A 15,575-nucleotide genomic window follows, 5' to 3' on the forward strand; every position below is an offset into this window, starting at 1 on the left:
ACAGCTTCAATGCAGACCAACCAACTCGGCTGTCTGATCCTGTCACTGCCATTGTATTGCGTAAAAAATTCAAAGCCAAACGGGGCTAGCCGATTTAAACATACCCTTAAATATATAAAATTAAAAAAAAAAGATAAAAAGAAAAAGGTAGAACAATTTTATAAATTTCTCTGTTTTATTCATAATATAATAAATATTTTTAAATGAAAGTTGCTCTATGTGGTAAGTACATTTTAAATAGTTCATTTAAATCCTTCTCTAAAAATATAAAGATTTATGTAGTTTAATATATTTTTACTTGCTGTATTCATCTTCAAACGCTTTAAATACCCCTAAAAAGGGTATAAATCCATTTTATAAACCGCATTCAAGTCAAAAATCAATAAGGCTTTATGGCTGCTCCTGTTGTGATTCTTGTTGTTTTTGTTGACCGTCGGCATTTGGCGGGGCAATTGTTGCATGTCAATGTGTGAGTGTGTGCGTTTGTGACCGGTTAACTGTAAACGAGGAAATAACTCAGGCGGCAGTTGAAAATCCAAACAATATGAAATGGGAAAAAACTGGCAAAAATGGAGGAACGTTGGCATTTTCAAGAGGAAATCAAATATTTTGCTTTTCCGGTTTCTGCCAAGCGGATGCGAGAAATATAGTCCAACCACAAAATATTTAAGCTCGATTATTTCATTCAAATGCTATTGGAAAACCTCTAAGCAGTGAAATGTTTAATAAAAGACAAGCAGGTGTTTATCGGTCAATGGTGTAAGTAAAGCATTCATTGTAAATTGTGCTATGAAATATCTAATAACAGCCCAAACCATCACTTTCTTTTATTAAACCTTTCAGGCCATCATCCTTTCTGTTCTTTCGACAAATTCACACAGAATTTTTACCCGCGGCTGTCAAGAACTACCAAGCTCAATAAATCAAGCTTTGATTGCTTTTATCGACAGAATAGCAACAGAAACTCAGACAGAAGCGAATAGAAATAGTAAATCACTTTTCTCTACGGTCAAAGCAACAAATAACACTTTTGAAATGGCACGAGTACTTCCACACACACACAGATACATATGGCAATGAAAAATTGTTGGAAATTCGGCTGAATTGAAAGAGGAAATTGTCAAGGCGTGTTTGGGGTTTCTACTAAAATGTTGTTACATCCATTACGTATACGCAGCGTAGACAAAAGCGAAAGAGAATCAAAAGGGTCGAGTCGAATGGCGAAATCAAATATCAAATAATTGCTAGCCATCTTGAATGGATGCCAAAAGAGCTGAGTTGGCCATTTATTCGAATTTACACAAAGGCAATAAAAAGTGTCGTCTAGGAATTAAACTTCAAACACTATTAATGATTCAGCGCCATGGTCCTGGCCATGAAATGCAATCTGGAAACCATTTATTTTAGTTAATTTTGAAACTTTTCAGACCAACATTTTGTCATTGGGGTTCTCATTAATCAATGGCTTGGCCAGAGGCTAAGAAGGGTCAACATTGATTGACATGTATTTTCCACTCATGATTGATGCAACAATGTCATTCAAGGATTGTTGGCCGTCTTCAATCGCTGGAAGAAGCAAATATCTGCTCCAACACGTTTCGCATTGAAAATGTCCAGACAGCTAAAACCCTGAAAGTTTCTCTGGGGAGTATTAAAATTTTCTGCGCCATTTGCCCGAACTGCTGTGCTCCCAGGACAATGAGGATATGGAGTTGGGGCAGAGGTCTTAGCAGCGGCCAATAACCTTAACAGTACATTGGTCCCAGTTTTAACAGGTCCTGTTAGGGGTGTAAGAGTACCAGGGTAGTTCTCCCTTAAGAGAACTGTTAAGGAAGATTTTGTCCTTCAGATAAAGAGATTAAAAAGAAAACATTGAATTTAGGCTCAACATGAAGTGTATTAATTTATTCTCTGTGGCTGCCGAATAAAGATAATTTTAAATTTGTACACAGATTTGGTATTTTTTGCAAGTATTAGCTCCGGAATGATACTATAGTAAAATCTAAAAATATACCTTATCATCTCATTATCATTACCTACTTTATAAAAATAGAGTCAGAGCATATCAACCAATTTAATCAGCACGCTGGCTGCACATGAAATCGCCGACATCTAGACTTTAATAAAATATAAGAAAAATAAGGGAATACAATCACAACAGCACAGACACCGTATAATCTTCTCATTGTCTAACATTCCATAAGCATAACATTATCTGCTAACTTAAAAGAGCCAACAACAATTGCAGCGAAAGAGAGGTGTCTACCAAAGAGGGTATCTCTGAGTTTCTCTTGAACTTGAAATTGAAATCATTTCGCATCCTCAACTTCTCTTATATTTTTGTTTAACATTTTCAGATTAGCTCTAGAAACGCAGATTAAGCTAACTAAGTAAGGTAAGCTTACGCATCGGGAAAGACAAACTACGTTCTTTAATCAATACGAAATTGATAAGAATTGAATCGAGAAACCTTGAAGCTACCTAAATAAAATTGGCTCGACCAAAAGTCACAAACAATTTGAGTTTCCAAGGGTGAAACTCAAGTAAGTGAGGCAGTCAGCTTCAAGGCAAATTTTTCACAATGCGACGAAATAAAAATAAAAGACCCAACAAATTGTGCATGAAATGCTTCCCAGGCGAAGTCCCAAGAACTGGACGCTACATATACATACATAAGTATGTATATACTGTATCCCCGAGTCATTTGAAATTTGCACAAATGAAAATTGTGGCAGTAAATTGAATTACCCAAAACAGCAGCAGCAACAACACTGACTATCGCAGTGGAAACAAAACAATAAAAGCGCCGGAAAAGGAATAAAAGTTGAAAGGACGAAACGGGCCTCCTAACTCCTTTGCCATTGTAACCACCAGCTTTTTTTTATCCACCAACCTACCCACCAACTCCTTTCTAAAATAAATAAGAGCAGTGGAGAAAAAGAGGAAGATGGATTTGGTGGTGTTTTTCGACTGAAAGATACCTGCTATTATATACGACGTAATAGAAAAAGAAGGAAATACTCCACTGATTCCTTAAGCCCAGAATAATATAAACAAATATAACATTTTTAAAAGTTAGAAATATCTTTAAAATTCTAGTATTACGGTAATTTTGATAGAGGTTTTTAATCCTGAGTAGAAAGCAATGTTTGACTTTCTTGTTTTTCCAGTGAAAATATATTTTTTTATGTAATCTCTTAGAAAAGAATAGACATCCTTTTCCGCGATGAATACGGGGTAAAAATAACAAAAATAAGTGGTGGCCACTGACTGCAAAGTCAAATGAAAATCCCCGCGGGGCTGTCTACCATCCACCCAGGCCGGAGTTGCCCCACGATGTTGTCACATTAGCCACGCCACGCTGTGCGACCTTAATGAGCATCCCAGACATATGCCATGGGGCACGGACCAGGAGTCTTGAGCCTTGGGCCCTGGCCAGGGGGCGTGGCCCGGGTAGCGGCGGTCAGAGGTTGTGGGCCATGTCCCGGATGCCTTTATCGCAGTCCAAATCTCTATACTCCCGACGAACGTAAATTGGTATGTTTAGGTTGTCCTTGAATTGTCGCATTGCGGGTGGGTGGCATTGGGTGGCTGGATACTGCGCTCGTATACGAAAAAGGACACCCCTCGCCATATGTAAATGTCTTCATTGTTGTTCATCCCAACACTGACACTGACAGTTGCCTTAAGGAGGGGTTGGTCCGCTGCGAAAGAAATAAGGAACATATGGTGGGGATATTGAAGGACCTCGCTTAGTGAGGTAAACATGAAAATAAGAAGGCTGTCAGCTGTGAAACCAACATAAAATTAACTCTAATTTTAATTCAACTTTCATAATCACAATTGTACTACTGTTTATGAAGTACGTTTACAACATTTTCCATCCATTTAATCCAATACATAACGCCTGTGATCCATACGTGATTTTTAACCAAACATAGAAAGCCGCAATCTGCGCCACTTTGGTCAGTAATCAGCGTCGCGATTATCATTGGCATAATCATCGACGTTTCAAACATTTTGCGGCCCTAGATTGAAAATCATTTCGAAATGGCATCGACCAGAAATTCGTTGCTGGCACACTTCCCATTTTGCAGCGGTACCACATTTGGCAAACACCCTCCTTTTCCGACCCCACAAATACCCACAAATCTACGCGAGTTTTCCTCCGCACTTGTTGATGTTAATGCACATTACGTATACGCACGCTGGACGTTTTTATTTCTCTCTTTTCTCGCTGCATTTCGCATTTTGCATTTTGCATTTTGCGATATGCAGTTCGCCGTCTGCCGCATAATTCTTATTTTAATGCTGCACTTTAGGCACATGCCAAAAATGAGATGCTTTTTGGACGAGGACGTTTGTGTAAATGAGGGGAAAAAAATCCAAAAAATCTCCAGACAGAATACAGTAGAACTCTGCTTGTGCCACATTTCAGTGCAACGCTGATTTTCGGTTTCTCGTTACAGCTGCGAGTTGCAAGACAAGAAGTTGTCTAGTAGGCAATGTGTTTATGTGTTTCGGGCGAGTGTTCCACGAATGCTGCTGACGTCAGCCGTGCCTGCCACACGAGTCTTGTGGGAACAATTCGACGGAGAAGAAGATGATGTTGGCCAACTATGCAAACAGCCAACTGCATATGTAAGAACTTTCTGATTATCCTCTGCTAAGCAGAAATTATTTCGTGAAGTCACTCAAAATGTAATAATTTAATTTAATAATTAATATAGTTTCACTTTCAGAAAGGAGAAAGAAAATCGAAAGAAAGAGTGTATATTTGTAAACACTAAATAAAAATAAGGCAACAATTTTGTTATCCAAAGTTTAACTTTTGATTAGCTTACCTTAAATTTCTTTCTCATATTCGAATATTTATTTGATAATAATAATATAATAATAATTTAATGCGTAGTAATGTGATACTCACACTTTTTAAACAAATCTCTTGTGCATTTATAAATTTAATGGTTGTAATGCTCTTAAACATATTATGCAAATGGATTTAATTAAAAGCGAATGCTTTTTAAACTTCATTTTCACTCTTTTACTAAATTTGGTCAATTTGCATAGAATGCTGATATCCGCAAGTTAAATCTTTTTTACTATACCTATAGCTGCATAATCAAAGCCTTTTTTTATACGTGTTTTTCTCTTTTTTTTTCTTTAGCCCGAATTTTTCTAAAGTTTTTAAAATAACATGCCTGTCCTGGCGAAAATTTTGTGCGTTGTTCGGTTCGCTTCTGTTTGCTGCAGTTTTGCTCGATTTGCGGCAAATTAAGTTGGCCTGGCCAGCAGACCATGCCCACCCAACGGAGCACACCCACCCAACCACCAACCACCAACCACCTCCCACTGCCTGTTGGGTGGTGCATTGTTCACGACGTCGTCTGGTTTCGGTTTTCGGCTTCGGATTGGGGGTCTGGGGTCTGGCTGCTGCCCAAAAATGCAATAAAATTAAATGTTTTTGTGTAAAAACTTTATGACTTTGTGTTTATGTTCGCAACACGCTCAACTCTCGCAGCAAGTTTTCTGCGTTGTTTTTTGGAGTTTTGGTCGGACGCCTGGCCTGCTTTAGTTTCTGTGGCTGATTGGCAATTGTTTTTGCTCCGGCTGCGGACGCCATGCAGAGAACTGCAAGGGTGGCACTTTTTTACCACTCGACTCACACCCTACAATTTTGTGTGTGGGTGCTACCCGCCACGCACATCGCGGGTACTAACAAACACACAGTATAAATCTGAACATGTAGACAAGACACCCCGTTGTGCGCGCACCCGAATCAATACGGTGCTCCGCGTCGCGGGTGCCGATCACACACTGCCTAAAAAGGGATGAGTGAGAAAAACACTTGTGGGTATACCGTTAAACACATGGGTGTTTCCAAAAATACTCGGGTGTTTCCAAAAATACTCGAGTGGTCTCGTAGGTAATCGAGTCACAGACAAGATGCGTAACTCCATGCGTTTTACACTCCATACGTTTACACACTATTCTTTCGGCGTGGCTCTAGACTTTGTCGAATACTTTGTAAAATATGCCCTTCATCTTATTATTATATATTATTATAATTATATATATTATATTATATTTTATTATATTATATATTATTAATATAATATATATATATATATATTATATTATATATTATTATATATTATATATATTATTTACGTTATTATTATTTAAATATAGATTATAGTAAAAATAATAGTACATAATGTCACAAAATTCATTTCAAAAATGACTTTATATAAGAATATTTGTCATTAGAGTATTCAGGTAGCGACGTGTAAAAAATTAATAACGGAATGATTCGAAACGGGTGGCACCCATTGAGTCCATCAAAGACGTGAGCACGAAATTTTTCTTGGGTATTCCCTTTTACCCTTCATTTCTTATACCCGTCACGCTTCCTCCCATACAAATTTTAGGCGTACAAAAAATGACCAGAGAACTGCAGCCCGCATACAAAAAATGACGTGCGGCCGATCGTTGACTGTGCGTCCACTCACCCAAACGGCTCTTGCGCAGCAGGCCTCGGGTGGTTTTTTTACTCGTAACAAAAACACAACGTCGGTAAAACACTCGAGTATTTTGTGTTGCCGCAAGTAGGGTGTCAAAAAAAACGGGGTGCCTAGAGTACCGAGTGTTTATCGGGTGGACGTAGAGTGCGAGTGGCGGGCTGCAGTTCTCTGACGCCATGCTCCTCTTCTTGGCGATTTTCGTGGTGGTGTTGGAGCTGCCGGCTCGCATGTGTTGACAGTAATTAATTTAACTGGCATAAATGAAATTTATATGAGCAACACATTTTGGGACACTTTGACAGACGGCGAATGTCATATTTTTTCAGCCAATAGGCTTAAATAATAATGCCAAATTCAGCTAAATCTGTTTAAAAACAAGGAAGGAAATAAAACAACACATAAATAATATTCAATTATGTTACTACATTTTTCACTGTAAAGTAAGCCCTTTTTCTGTACAGTTTTTAACGTATTTAGACTTTAGCTTTTCTTTTGTACCTCCTCTCGTAATATAATCTTCATAATTTGTAATCCGTATCGCCATCATCTGCCGGACTTATCTCGTCATCAAATTAGCACGCTCGATCCCAATAAGAGGCCCCATCCATAACTCAAGTAATTCCAGACGCCCCACCAATTATGGTTTCACTTTTCGCCCTTCGCCGAAAGTTTTCTCTTCTGCAGCAGCCGCAGTTCTCTTCGCGATGCTCTTTGCTGGAAGGCGGCTGGCGAGGTGAAATCATCGAGTGGCAGGCACGTTCGCCCTTCAATTGGGGGGCGTGCGAAATGCATCATAAAAATCAAATATGAAATATAATTTTTAACAGCTCACGCTTTTTGACAACATCATTGAGGAGCTGCTCGAGGTGTGTCCAACTAAATGCTTATTAATTATGAGTCTGCAGGCTGGCATACCATAAACAGCCGGCCAAGTTCGGCAAAAGTAATTAACTTAATTATCGCTGTAAAAAGAAAACTTTTTTCGCCCAACTGTCGTAAAATAAAAGTTACCAGAGGAGTGAAAAACCGAAAAAACAAGTAATAAACAAATTAAGCTGCAACCTCCAGTAATATTGAACATTTTATCTGGCAGAACAACACGATACTTGTAATCATGAAAAAATGCTAGGGGACAAGGGAAAAATAGCCATCCTTTCAAACCGTATTAACCACTGCAATGCACAACATCAAGTTAAATATTCAAATCCCGTTTGACCTCCTGGACCAGGGTATATATTCATATATCCACCCATATTGTCATGTTGAAAAACTATTTAAATAGCGGGAGAAAAGTGGGTGCACAACTCCCGCGATTGATTCACACAGTGAACTTCCGCAGCCAACGAGCAAACAAAAAGTTTACGCTTCATAGCACAAATTGAATAAATCATTTGACGTTGTCGAGCAGTCAAGTTGGGAAAATTGTGGGCGGGGGTGGAAAAACCGGGGCTAAAAGTTCGTGGGTTCACATAATTGTTGCGCAAAACTGACCAAAAATAAAAGCCCCTCCATAGGCGGAGGCAAAAGGAGGCGGCGAATCTGATTTAATTGAAAATAAATAAATTATGCTGCTTAATGGCCTTAGAAGTGAAGCAAAACAATTTGCAGCCTTGAAAATTTATAAGATACAAATAGATTGGATAAGTATCTACATTTTAGCAGCGTTAACATTTTATATTGTTAGCTAATGTTAATCTTATATGCACTTGAATGTTTTAGGTTTGTACTTAAAAAGTAAAAGTAATTAAGTTACATGGGCACCTTCAACATCCAAAAGTTCTGATAGCAACTCATTTGGCCACATATGATATTACACTTGTCGTTACAAAATACCTCCACTTGCACTTTATTAACTGCATTCCTTAACTATATATGAAACTATACCACTTGGAGTTTCTGCCGCAGCACGGCCACTGGGGAATGGAGCATCGTTTGGCTGGGCAGGAGCAGCAGATGGACCACACCTCAACCAATTCCAACAGAAGGACCATCAGCACCACAAGCCAGGTGACGGAAAAACGCAGCGATGGAATCATTCTGGCGACTCAAATGGTGACTTACAACTGGGCACCAAGGCACATCGAACAAGGCTTGTCGAATCGTTGAACCAAATGGCGATGACATAAGCGCATCAGCAGCTGGCGATGCAAATGCATATGCAAATGCAAGTTGCTGGAACAGAAATTGCACGGACCAAGTTAATATATATCGCCAGACAACGCCGGAGTGTAATTGCGAGTGTCCGTGCCCCGTTTCCGATTCCGCTGCACGTTTCCGTGATGGAATATGTACACACCTGCGAAAAGAAGCGAAAACAATCATATCGTTGAGGCGTCATTCGTTGTGCAATTCCCCCGCCCATGGAAATGCTCAACAAAAGTCAAATAAATGCAGTAAATACAACCAAAAAAAAATAACATTGGTCGAATGCCACACGTGAGATTTGGCTACAATGGAAAGCCAGGTAGACGCTTTAAAATCCGCATCGAATTCATTAGCCAACCCCTATTGATAAGCCAAATAGACGTTTATTCATTTTAAAGCTATTTTAAAAACATTTCGCTAATGCACTTGACCTATTTAATATGTGTGGCAACTGTACTGCTTATTCTTCCGCATTTTTCTGAAGGACAAAAAAGAACGGGTTTGGTAACCGCACTTGAGGTAAAGAAATGCCTAAATGTTACAATCCTAAAAAATGTAAATAAAAAAAAGGTAAGAAGTTAGTTAGCAAGCGCCTTATAAACTGATTTATTTGATTTACATTAGTTATTGGGTGTTTGGTTCGCATATGCAACAACACCAGTGAATATACCCGTCTATAAACGTCGTTGTTCATCGTATAATGTTAAGGAAAGTAGTAAGTTTTGGATGTCACATTTTGTATTGTATTTGATATATTTCAATTTGGTAAGCCTATTTCGATACCAACATCGTGTATACGGACTACAAGCAAGTGACTATCACCTACGAATGCAAATACAACGACATGACCATGCTGAACGATCGTAAGTAATTCACATCAAATAGTATTTTTTAAAACTATACAATTATTCTATACCACTCCATAATTTTCAGTTAAAATCCGCGTTTTAACACGCACTCGAACCCCTGCGGTCGAGAATTTAAACAGAGCCTTAATCTTTCTAGATTCACTTTCATTTCCAATAAGTAAATTGGATTTCCTCAAGGCGAAAGCATTCTGCTTTGAGTGGTACGAATTGAAATACCACTTGAAAATCCGACCGGGTCGATTCAATGCGCCCGTCAACCGGGTTTGGGATCATTGACGATGTGGCCGTTGATGACAGCATGAATTAATTGCATAACTATCGCTAATTATTACAACATAATCAAGGGAGGAGCTGCAGCCGTGGAGAGGAAATCGTATAACTTAATTAGCCTGGGCTGGCCCAACCAAAATCAATTACCAACGACAGTCGCACTTGACTGATTGGGCCCGGGTCCTTCAAGGAACCCAATTGTGCTGATTTCAGTGTCCTTGCTCCCAAAACTCACACAGAAATTTATATAAATATATACATGTGCATATATTGACACACAAAGAAATTTAGACATCCTATTCCACTGATTTGAATTCCATTAAAATGAAACTATTTAGCAAACATGTAGATGTACTTGAAAAACCTCATTCTTTAAATATATCAGCAACATGCATTTAAAATTAATTTCTAACTACATAAATATTTAAAAAGTTCTTTTGTAATAACAAATATATATTATAGATTTACCACTTTATTTTCCACTGTGTACACAGTCACATATGGATAGCAGACAGCCTCCTGGTATCGAATTGATGCCTTGCCCATTCTGGCGACGCTTCAATTCAATTTACCGAAGGGGATTCCTCTTCCAAAAAAAAAGGGAAACTTGGAAATTTCTATGGGCCTCCGAAATTTGTGTGTCTCTGCCCATTTTCATTCTCACATTTTTTTCCCGGCACGGCTGTTTGGCTTCCTCTTGCCAAATTGCTCGGGCCAGTCTCAAATTGGCTTTAGGGTCCTGGCTGTGGGCAATAAAATCAAACCCATACTGGGGCCCACTTGGCGTATGCGTAACTCACAATTATCCCTCATTGTGTGGGCGTGTCCCCACAGGCATGACGATGGGGGCATGGATAATAGTCACTAGCCAGGGATAATTGTCATTGTCATGCGAATTTCGGATCCACAGGACACGAGAATCTCGCTTCCGGCTACAACAGCTATGTATACCCCAGGCCAAAAAGCGCCCGGGGACAATCCAATTCTCGAATTTCCATTTGCATTTGCATCTGTCTGAATGCCCATATTTTGCTACTAATTCGTTTGGACTTTAAACGGCTTCCTCGACTGAGTTAACCCACTGTGACATTTCGTTTGTTTGCGAAATTGAATTGCTGCGGGGCTTTTTGGTTAATTTGCTTGGTCCTTGTGAATAATTAACGTGAATTTTCAAGTGAAAGTCGAACAAAATATTTGTACATTGTGCGTGGTAATCAGACCACGTTGGATGTGTTTAAAGATATTTAAGACATGCTTTTTAAGATAAGTAAAGCCAGAAAAATTGAAGTTAGGTGTTGATGTTAGTTACGAGTAACAAATAACGAATATAATCATATAAGACAATGAGTTACTGATTATTCAGGGATCAACTACGATCATAATAGTGGTAAGCCAATAAGAACAAGCCTTATGAAAATCAAACCCCAGAAACCACAGCAGCAGCATCTGCAGCAGCAACAGCTTAGTTGCAACACAAAAAGCCACAGCAACAGTAGAATATCAGCAAAAACAACAGCAGCAACATCTGTTACGACAACAGCAATTTTCGTTTAACAGCGAGCAGCAACAGTAGCAGCAAAAGTAACAGCAACAGCAACAACAATTGCAGTGACAGCAGCAACATGGCCATAAGAACACGAATGTCACAGTTTGCGTCACAGTATGCAGTATATAGAGATAGCTATATACATACATATATACATGGCTAAAAGCCTAATTGATGCGCTCTTTCCAGCATTGCCTGGTTTTGTTGATCTTCTTGTTATATAGCCAACTGGCGTTGTTGCTGTTGTTGTGGCTTAAAGCTAAAGCTAAAGCAGTTATTCAATTTGATCTACTGGCAAACTGCGCTGTTGCTGCCGTTGTTTTAGCCATTTGCCTGTCCGTTGTCATTGTAACAATTTTATGGCTAGTACGTTTTTATTTCCACAGATTTCAGTGATTTTCTCTAGTCTCGTTTTTTCTTTTTTTTTTTTTTGTTTTGCTAACAAGCGCCGGTTTTTGTTTCGATTGCATGACGCATTTAGCGATTTCAAGTTCAAATCACTTTTCATGGGTCTTTATGTAATCACGTAAGCGTCATTTGCGGAATACGTTTCGAATCCAGATGATGACTGTGACTTCATGCAGAATGAGATGACGCTCCTAATAGAGTTGCATTTAAATTAATGGCCCGAGAACTTGGATTTCGAGATCTGTGAATACGAGTTAGCTGGCGCTAGCCAAAAAAAAAACCCAAAAAAAAACTCTTAATTAGCCGAAGAAGTTCTTTTGGCTTGGCCACCTCAGTGGGTTTGGCTTTAAGTCGTCTTTTCAACCGCTGCTCGACTGGTTCCACCAGTTTCCGTTTCATTTCGATTTCGATTGCGGTTTCGTTTTCGCTTCTTTCACGTCCAAGAACAAGAACAACAAGAGCTTGAAGACAAGAGCTTGATGCTGAAGACGCCGCCAAAACTAAAACAAAAAGAGCAACGGCAAAACGACGTCGACAAAGTATATGAAATAAAATAAAGAAAAAGAATCAACATTTATATTGATGTGATAATCTAAAGATCAAGGTCTTCCTTTTGCCATTTCAATAAATTTTGTTGTTGAGCTGCGTACACATCGTGGACACCCGAAACGTTCAATCTTTGATACCGACGGCGCAGAAATGAAACTAGAATTCCGATCCGAAAGATTGGTGATAGGACAAGCAGGAAGTGCGACGGTACACTGAAATAAATTACATACCTACTAATTAGTGACCAAGGTTCTAGTAAACTTAATAGTATTATCTTTTGTTGTGTTCAATTGGTTTTTTATAGCAGATTGAAACAATAGTTAATAGAGAAAATAGAGTAGAAAAAGAAAAACCGAAAGTTCAGACAGCCAGAAGTGGAGCATAAGCCGAGGATTCAGTTCAGCTTTGGGGAACAGTCGTGGTCCCAGCCTCCGGTTCCTACTCTCAGTTATGTAAAACATATGCTAAACTAATGTGGGTAGTTGCCGCCCGACAGCAGGGGGCGGCGAATGGGGGGAGGGGGACCTGGGTTTGCAATTCAAATGCAGTTTGCAAGTTGCTATTCATTGGGGGAAGCTGCGGAATCAGTGCAAGCAGTGATGAGTGATGATTTCGTTCCTCCATCCCGTCTATCACCCTCCCTTTCCCACATGCTGCCGTCTCTGTCTCGAGGAGCCTATAGACTGTAAAAGTCGGGAAAAAATCTATAACTATAACTAAACTTTATATGCTCTATTGCAAATTTGAAGTAGACATATGTATCAGTACTCTGTATCATTTTCAATAATAGTTATTGGTTTTCTTGTTGATGAAAATTATTATAATTAATTTTAAAATTTTTATATTCTTAACTAGAACACATTCTATACATACATTTCAAGCTTCTATTACTTATTGTGATGACTCCATGGACTCCATCAATTTATTACAATATAAGCAACACCCTTAAATCTTGTTCGTCATTTGCATAGCCGTCAAAAGGTTCAATTTTTTAGCCTACCTCATCGATCCCTCAGAATGATAAGCCTTAAGTGGCATCTACCATCCTTGATGGGTAAGTTTCCATACCCCAAAAGGGGAAAATAGAGTGCCAGACAACAAATCTGAGTCAAGCGTTCAGGCAAACAAATGGTTGCCCCCAAATGGGGAAAAGCGAAGAGTCAAATGCTCACACAAATATGTCACGCACAAACAACAAAAAATGCGACAAAATGAAAAAAAAAACACCTCGAAAAAAATGCTTCGAAAATATATGTAAAAGAAGAAATAAAAGTCAATGGAAGGGAACTAGGTTCGTCGGGTTCAAATGAGGCGAGCCAGAGACACAAAAACCCAAAGAGCGCCTAAAACTTTTTCCCATTTTGCCCATTTGCTTGTGTCAAAGAGGAAGCAACAGTTTCGATGATATCCAAAAAACGCCGAGTTCTCAAAGGGAAAACGAAACCGAATCGGAAACTAAGAAAACATCAGACCGACTGAAAAAATATGCTCAAGAGGGCGTCAAAGTTGACGCTTATCTGCGCCTCATTTGCCAAAGGCGGCAACAAAAGCCTCATCAATTTCAAAGGCCTCGACCGTCGGGTTCCAAGATTGAACCACTGACAGCTGTCTGCAGGAGGAGCAAATGCGATGGATACTCTTGCCGCAGAACTAGATACATTATGGCCAAAGAGGATGTAGTTAAAGCCGACGCTGAAATACACTCTTTTTTGTGAAAAATCAACATTGAACTTAACATTTGTTATGTCTCTACAATCTTCTTAAAAACAACAAACTCTTAAAGATATTTCTAAAAATATATATTTTCAATGATATATGTTTTAGATGAATAACAATCGTTTTCTAAATGCCAAATATATATTTTTTGCTCTACAAATAGCCAAATTAAGAGGCGAACAGTGGACACTGTCGCGCCAAAGTTCACTCAACTTTCAACTCGTAATTTGTCATTGTGCCAGGCGCCGTGAGTAGCCAACTGAAAGCGACTCCCGACAGCTGCCACCTCCCTCCATTTTCCAATTTCCCCCCCATTTAGCCCAACCCCCGCCACAGTTTTCAGCAGAAAAGTGTCCACCAACGGACATTGCCATCGCTGGCCAAATAATAAATATTAAAATCGTTTGCGGCAGTGGCACGTTCTCACCGGCGTTTCCGAATCCCCCAAAAGAAATCGTAACAGCTCGATGCCACTGCAACGTTGCGTATACGCAATAAAATTTATGTTAATGCAAAATACTTTGGACTGTCGCATTTTTGTGGAGAAAACGGCTAACGAATGTCAGATCGCAATGAGACTCGCATGTGGGGGTGGTGATTAATTTGCGTATTGTTCTTTGGGATATATTTCTCTTCTCAATATATTCCTTATTTCCCGGCATTTTATTTTTTTTTTTTATTATTTTCCCGTCGCGACATTTCCCCAGATGCTTTTCGGCCCGGCAGCTGCCATGTGCATTCAACGTATGGATGTAGTGCTCAAGTGCGGTGGTTGTCCCCACTCTTAAGTGGGTAAGGGCATTAAATGATTCCGGCTGGGTATTGAAATCCATATCAGAGCCTTCGTACCTGAAAATTGCTGGGCTTTAATTTACCAACTGCTTGTCTCTCATTTTTATAGAATTTAACTATGTTGTAGAAGGACAAACTTTTGTTTACTAGGTAAGCTAACAAATAAACAATCATCTAAATAAATAAAAAGGCTTTTAAGAAGATTTATTTTTAGCATTTTTCAAACATTCCAATAACATCTGATTTGTTCAGAATACATTGTATTGTAATTCTACAAATGTAAATTGATTAGAGCAATCTGCGTCCGACTTTTCGAATGCATGTATTTCGCCGAGCCTTTTAACTTTTCCACTCATTTTCCGCAACTTAAATCAATTTGCCTTTACTTTGAGCTGGCAGCATGTGGTTTTTTTTCTCTGGCCGGCTTCTCATCGAAGTCTGCCATATAATTTGCAATGCAAACAGGACTCATGTCCTGAATCCCAGCAACAGCATATATGCTGGAATTATAATGGAGGGCGAAAAATGTATATATACATATATACTGGTTGAACTTCCACTTTGACAGACGATGACGAAGAGTTTTCTTTTGTGTCGTTAATAATAACAATAATAGCAACAACGATGGCGGCGCGGAAACCTCCAATAATGAAATTTATTTCTTTCGCAGGAGCAAAGCTTAAAATGCCTTTGGAAAAATCTGAACTTCAAAAGCTTGACATGTAATGAAAATTCCTCGAATTGCTAAGTAAATTG

At 39.0% G+C, this 15,575-nt stretch overlaps 2 protein-coding genes across 2 annotated transcripts; one reads left to right on the top strand and one right to left on the bottom strand.

The window, feature by feature from the left end:
- Positions 1-8,346: 8,346 nt before the first annotated feature.
- LOC120285290 lies at positions 8,347-8,686 on the bottom strand. Its single transcript, XM_039296819.2, has one exon. It carries the CDS (start codon positions 8,558-8,560, stop codon positions 8,387-8,389), a length of 174 nt encoding a protein of 57 aa, XP_039152753.1. The 5' UTR covers positions 8,561-8,686; the 3' UTR covers positions 8,347-8,386.
- A 48-nt stretch (positions 8,687-8,734) lies between these two features.
- On the top strand, positions 8,735-10,168 carry LOC27207293. Its single transcript, XM_039296814.2, has 4 exons — positions 8,735-9,239; positions 9,294-9,384; positions 9,440-9,532; positions 9,603-10,168. Exons 1-4 carry the CDS (start codon positions 9,090-9,092, stop codon positions 9,812-9,814), a joined length of 546 nt encoding a protein of 181 aa, XP_039152748.1. The 5' UTR covers positions 8,735-9,089; the 3' UTR covers positions 9,815-10,168.
- Positions 10,169-15,575: the final 5,407 nt, after the last annotated feature.

This window comes from Drosophila simulans, chromosome 2L, assembly GCF_016746395.2.
Source record: "Drosophila simulans strain w501 chromosome 2L, Prin_Dsim_3.1, whole genome shotgun sequence".
Lineage (NCBI taxonomy): Eukaryota > Metazoa > Arthropoda > Insecta > Diptera > Drosophilidae > Drosophila > Drosophila simulans.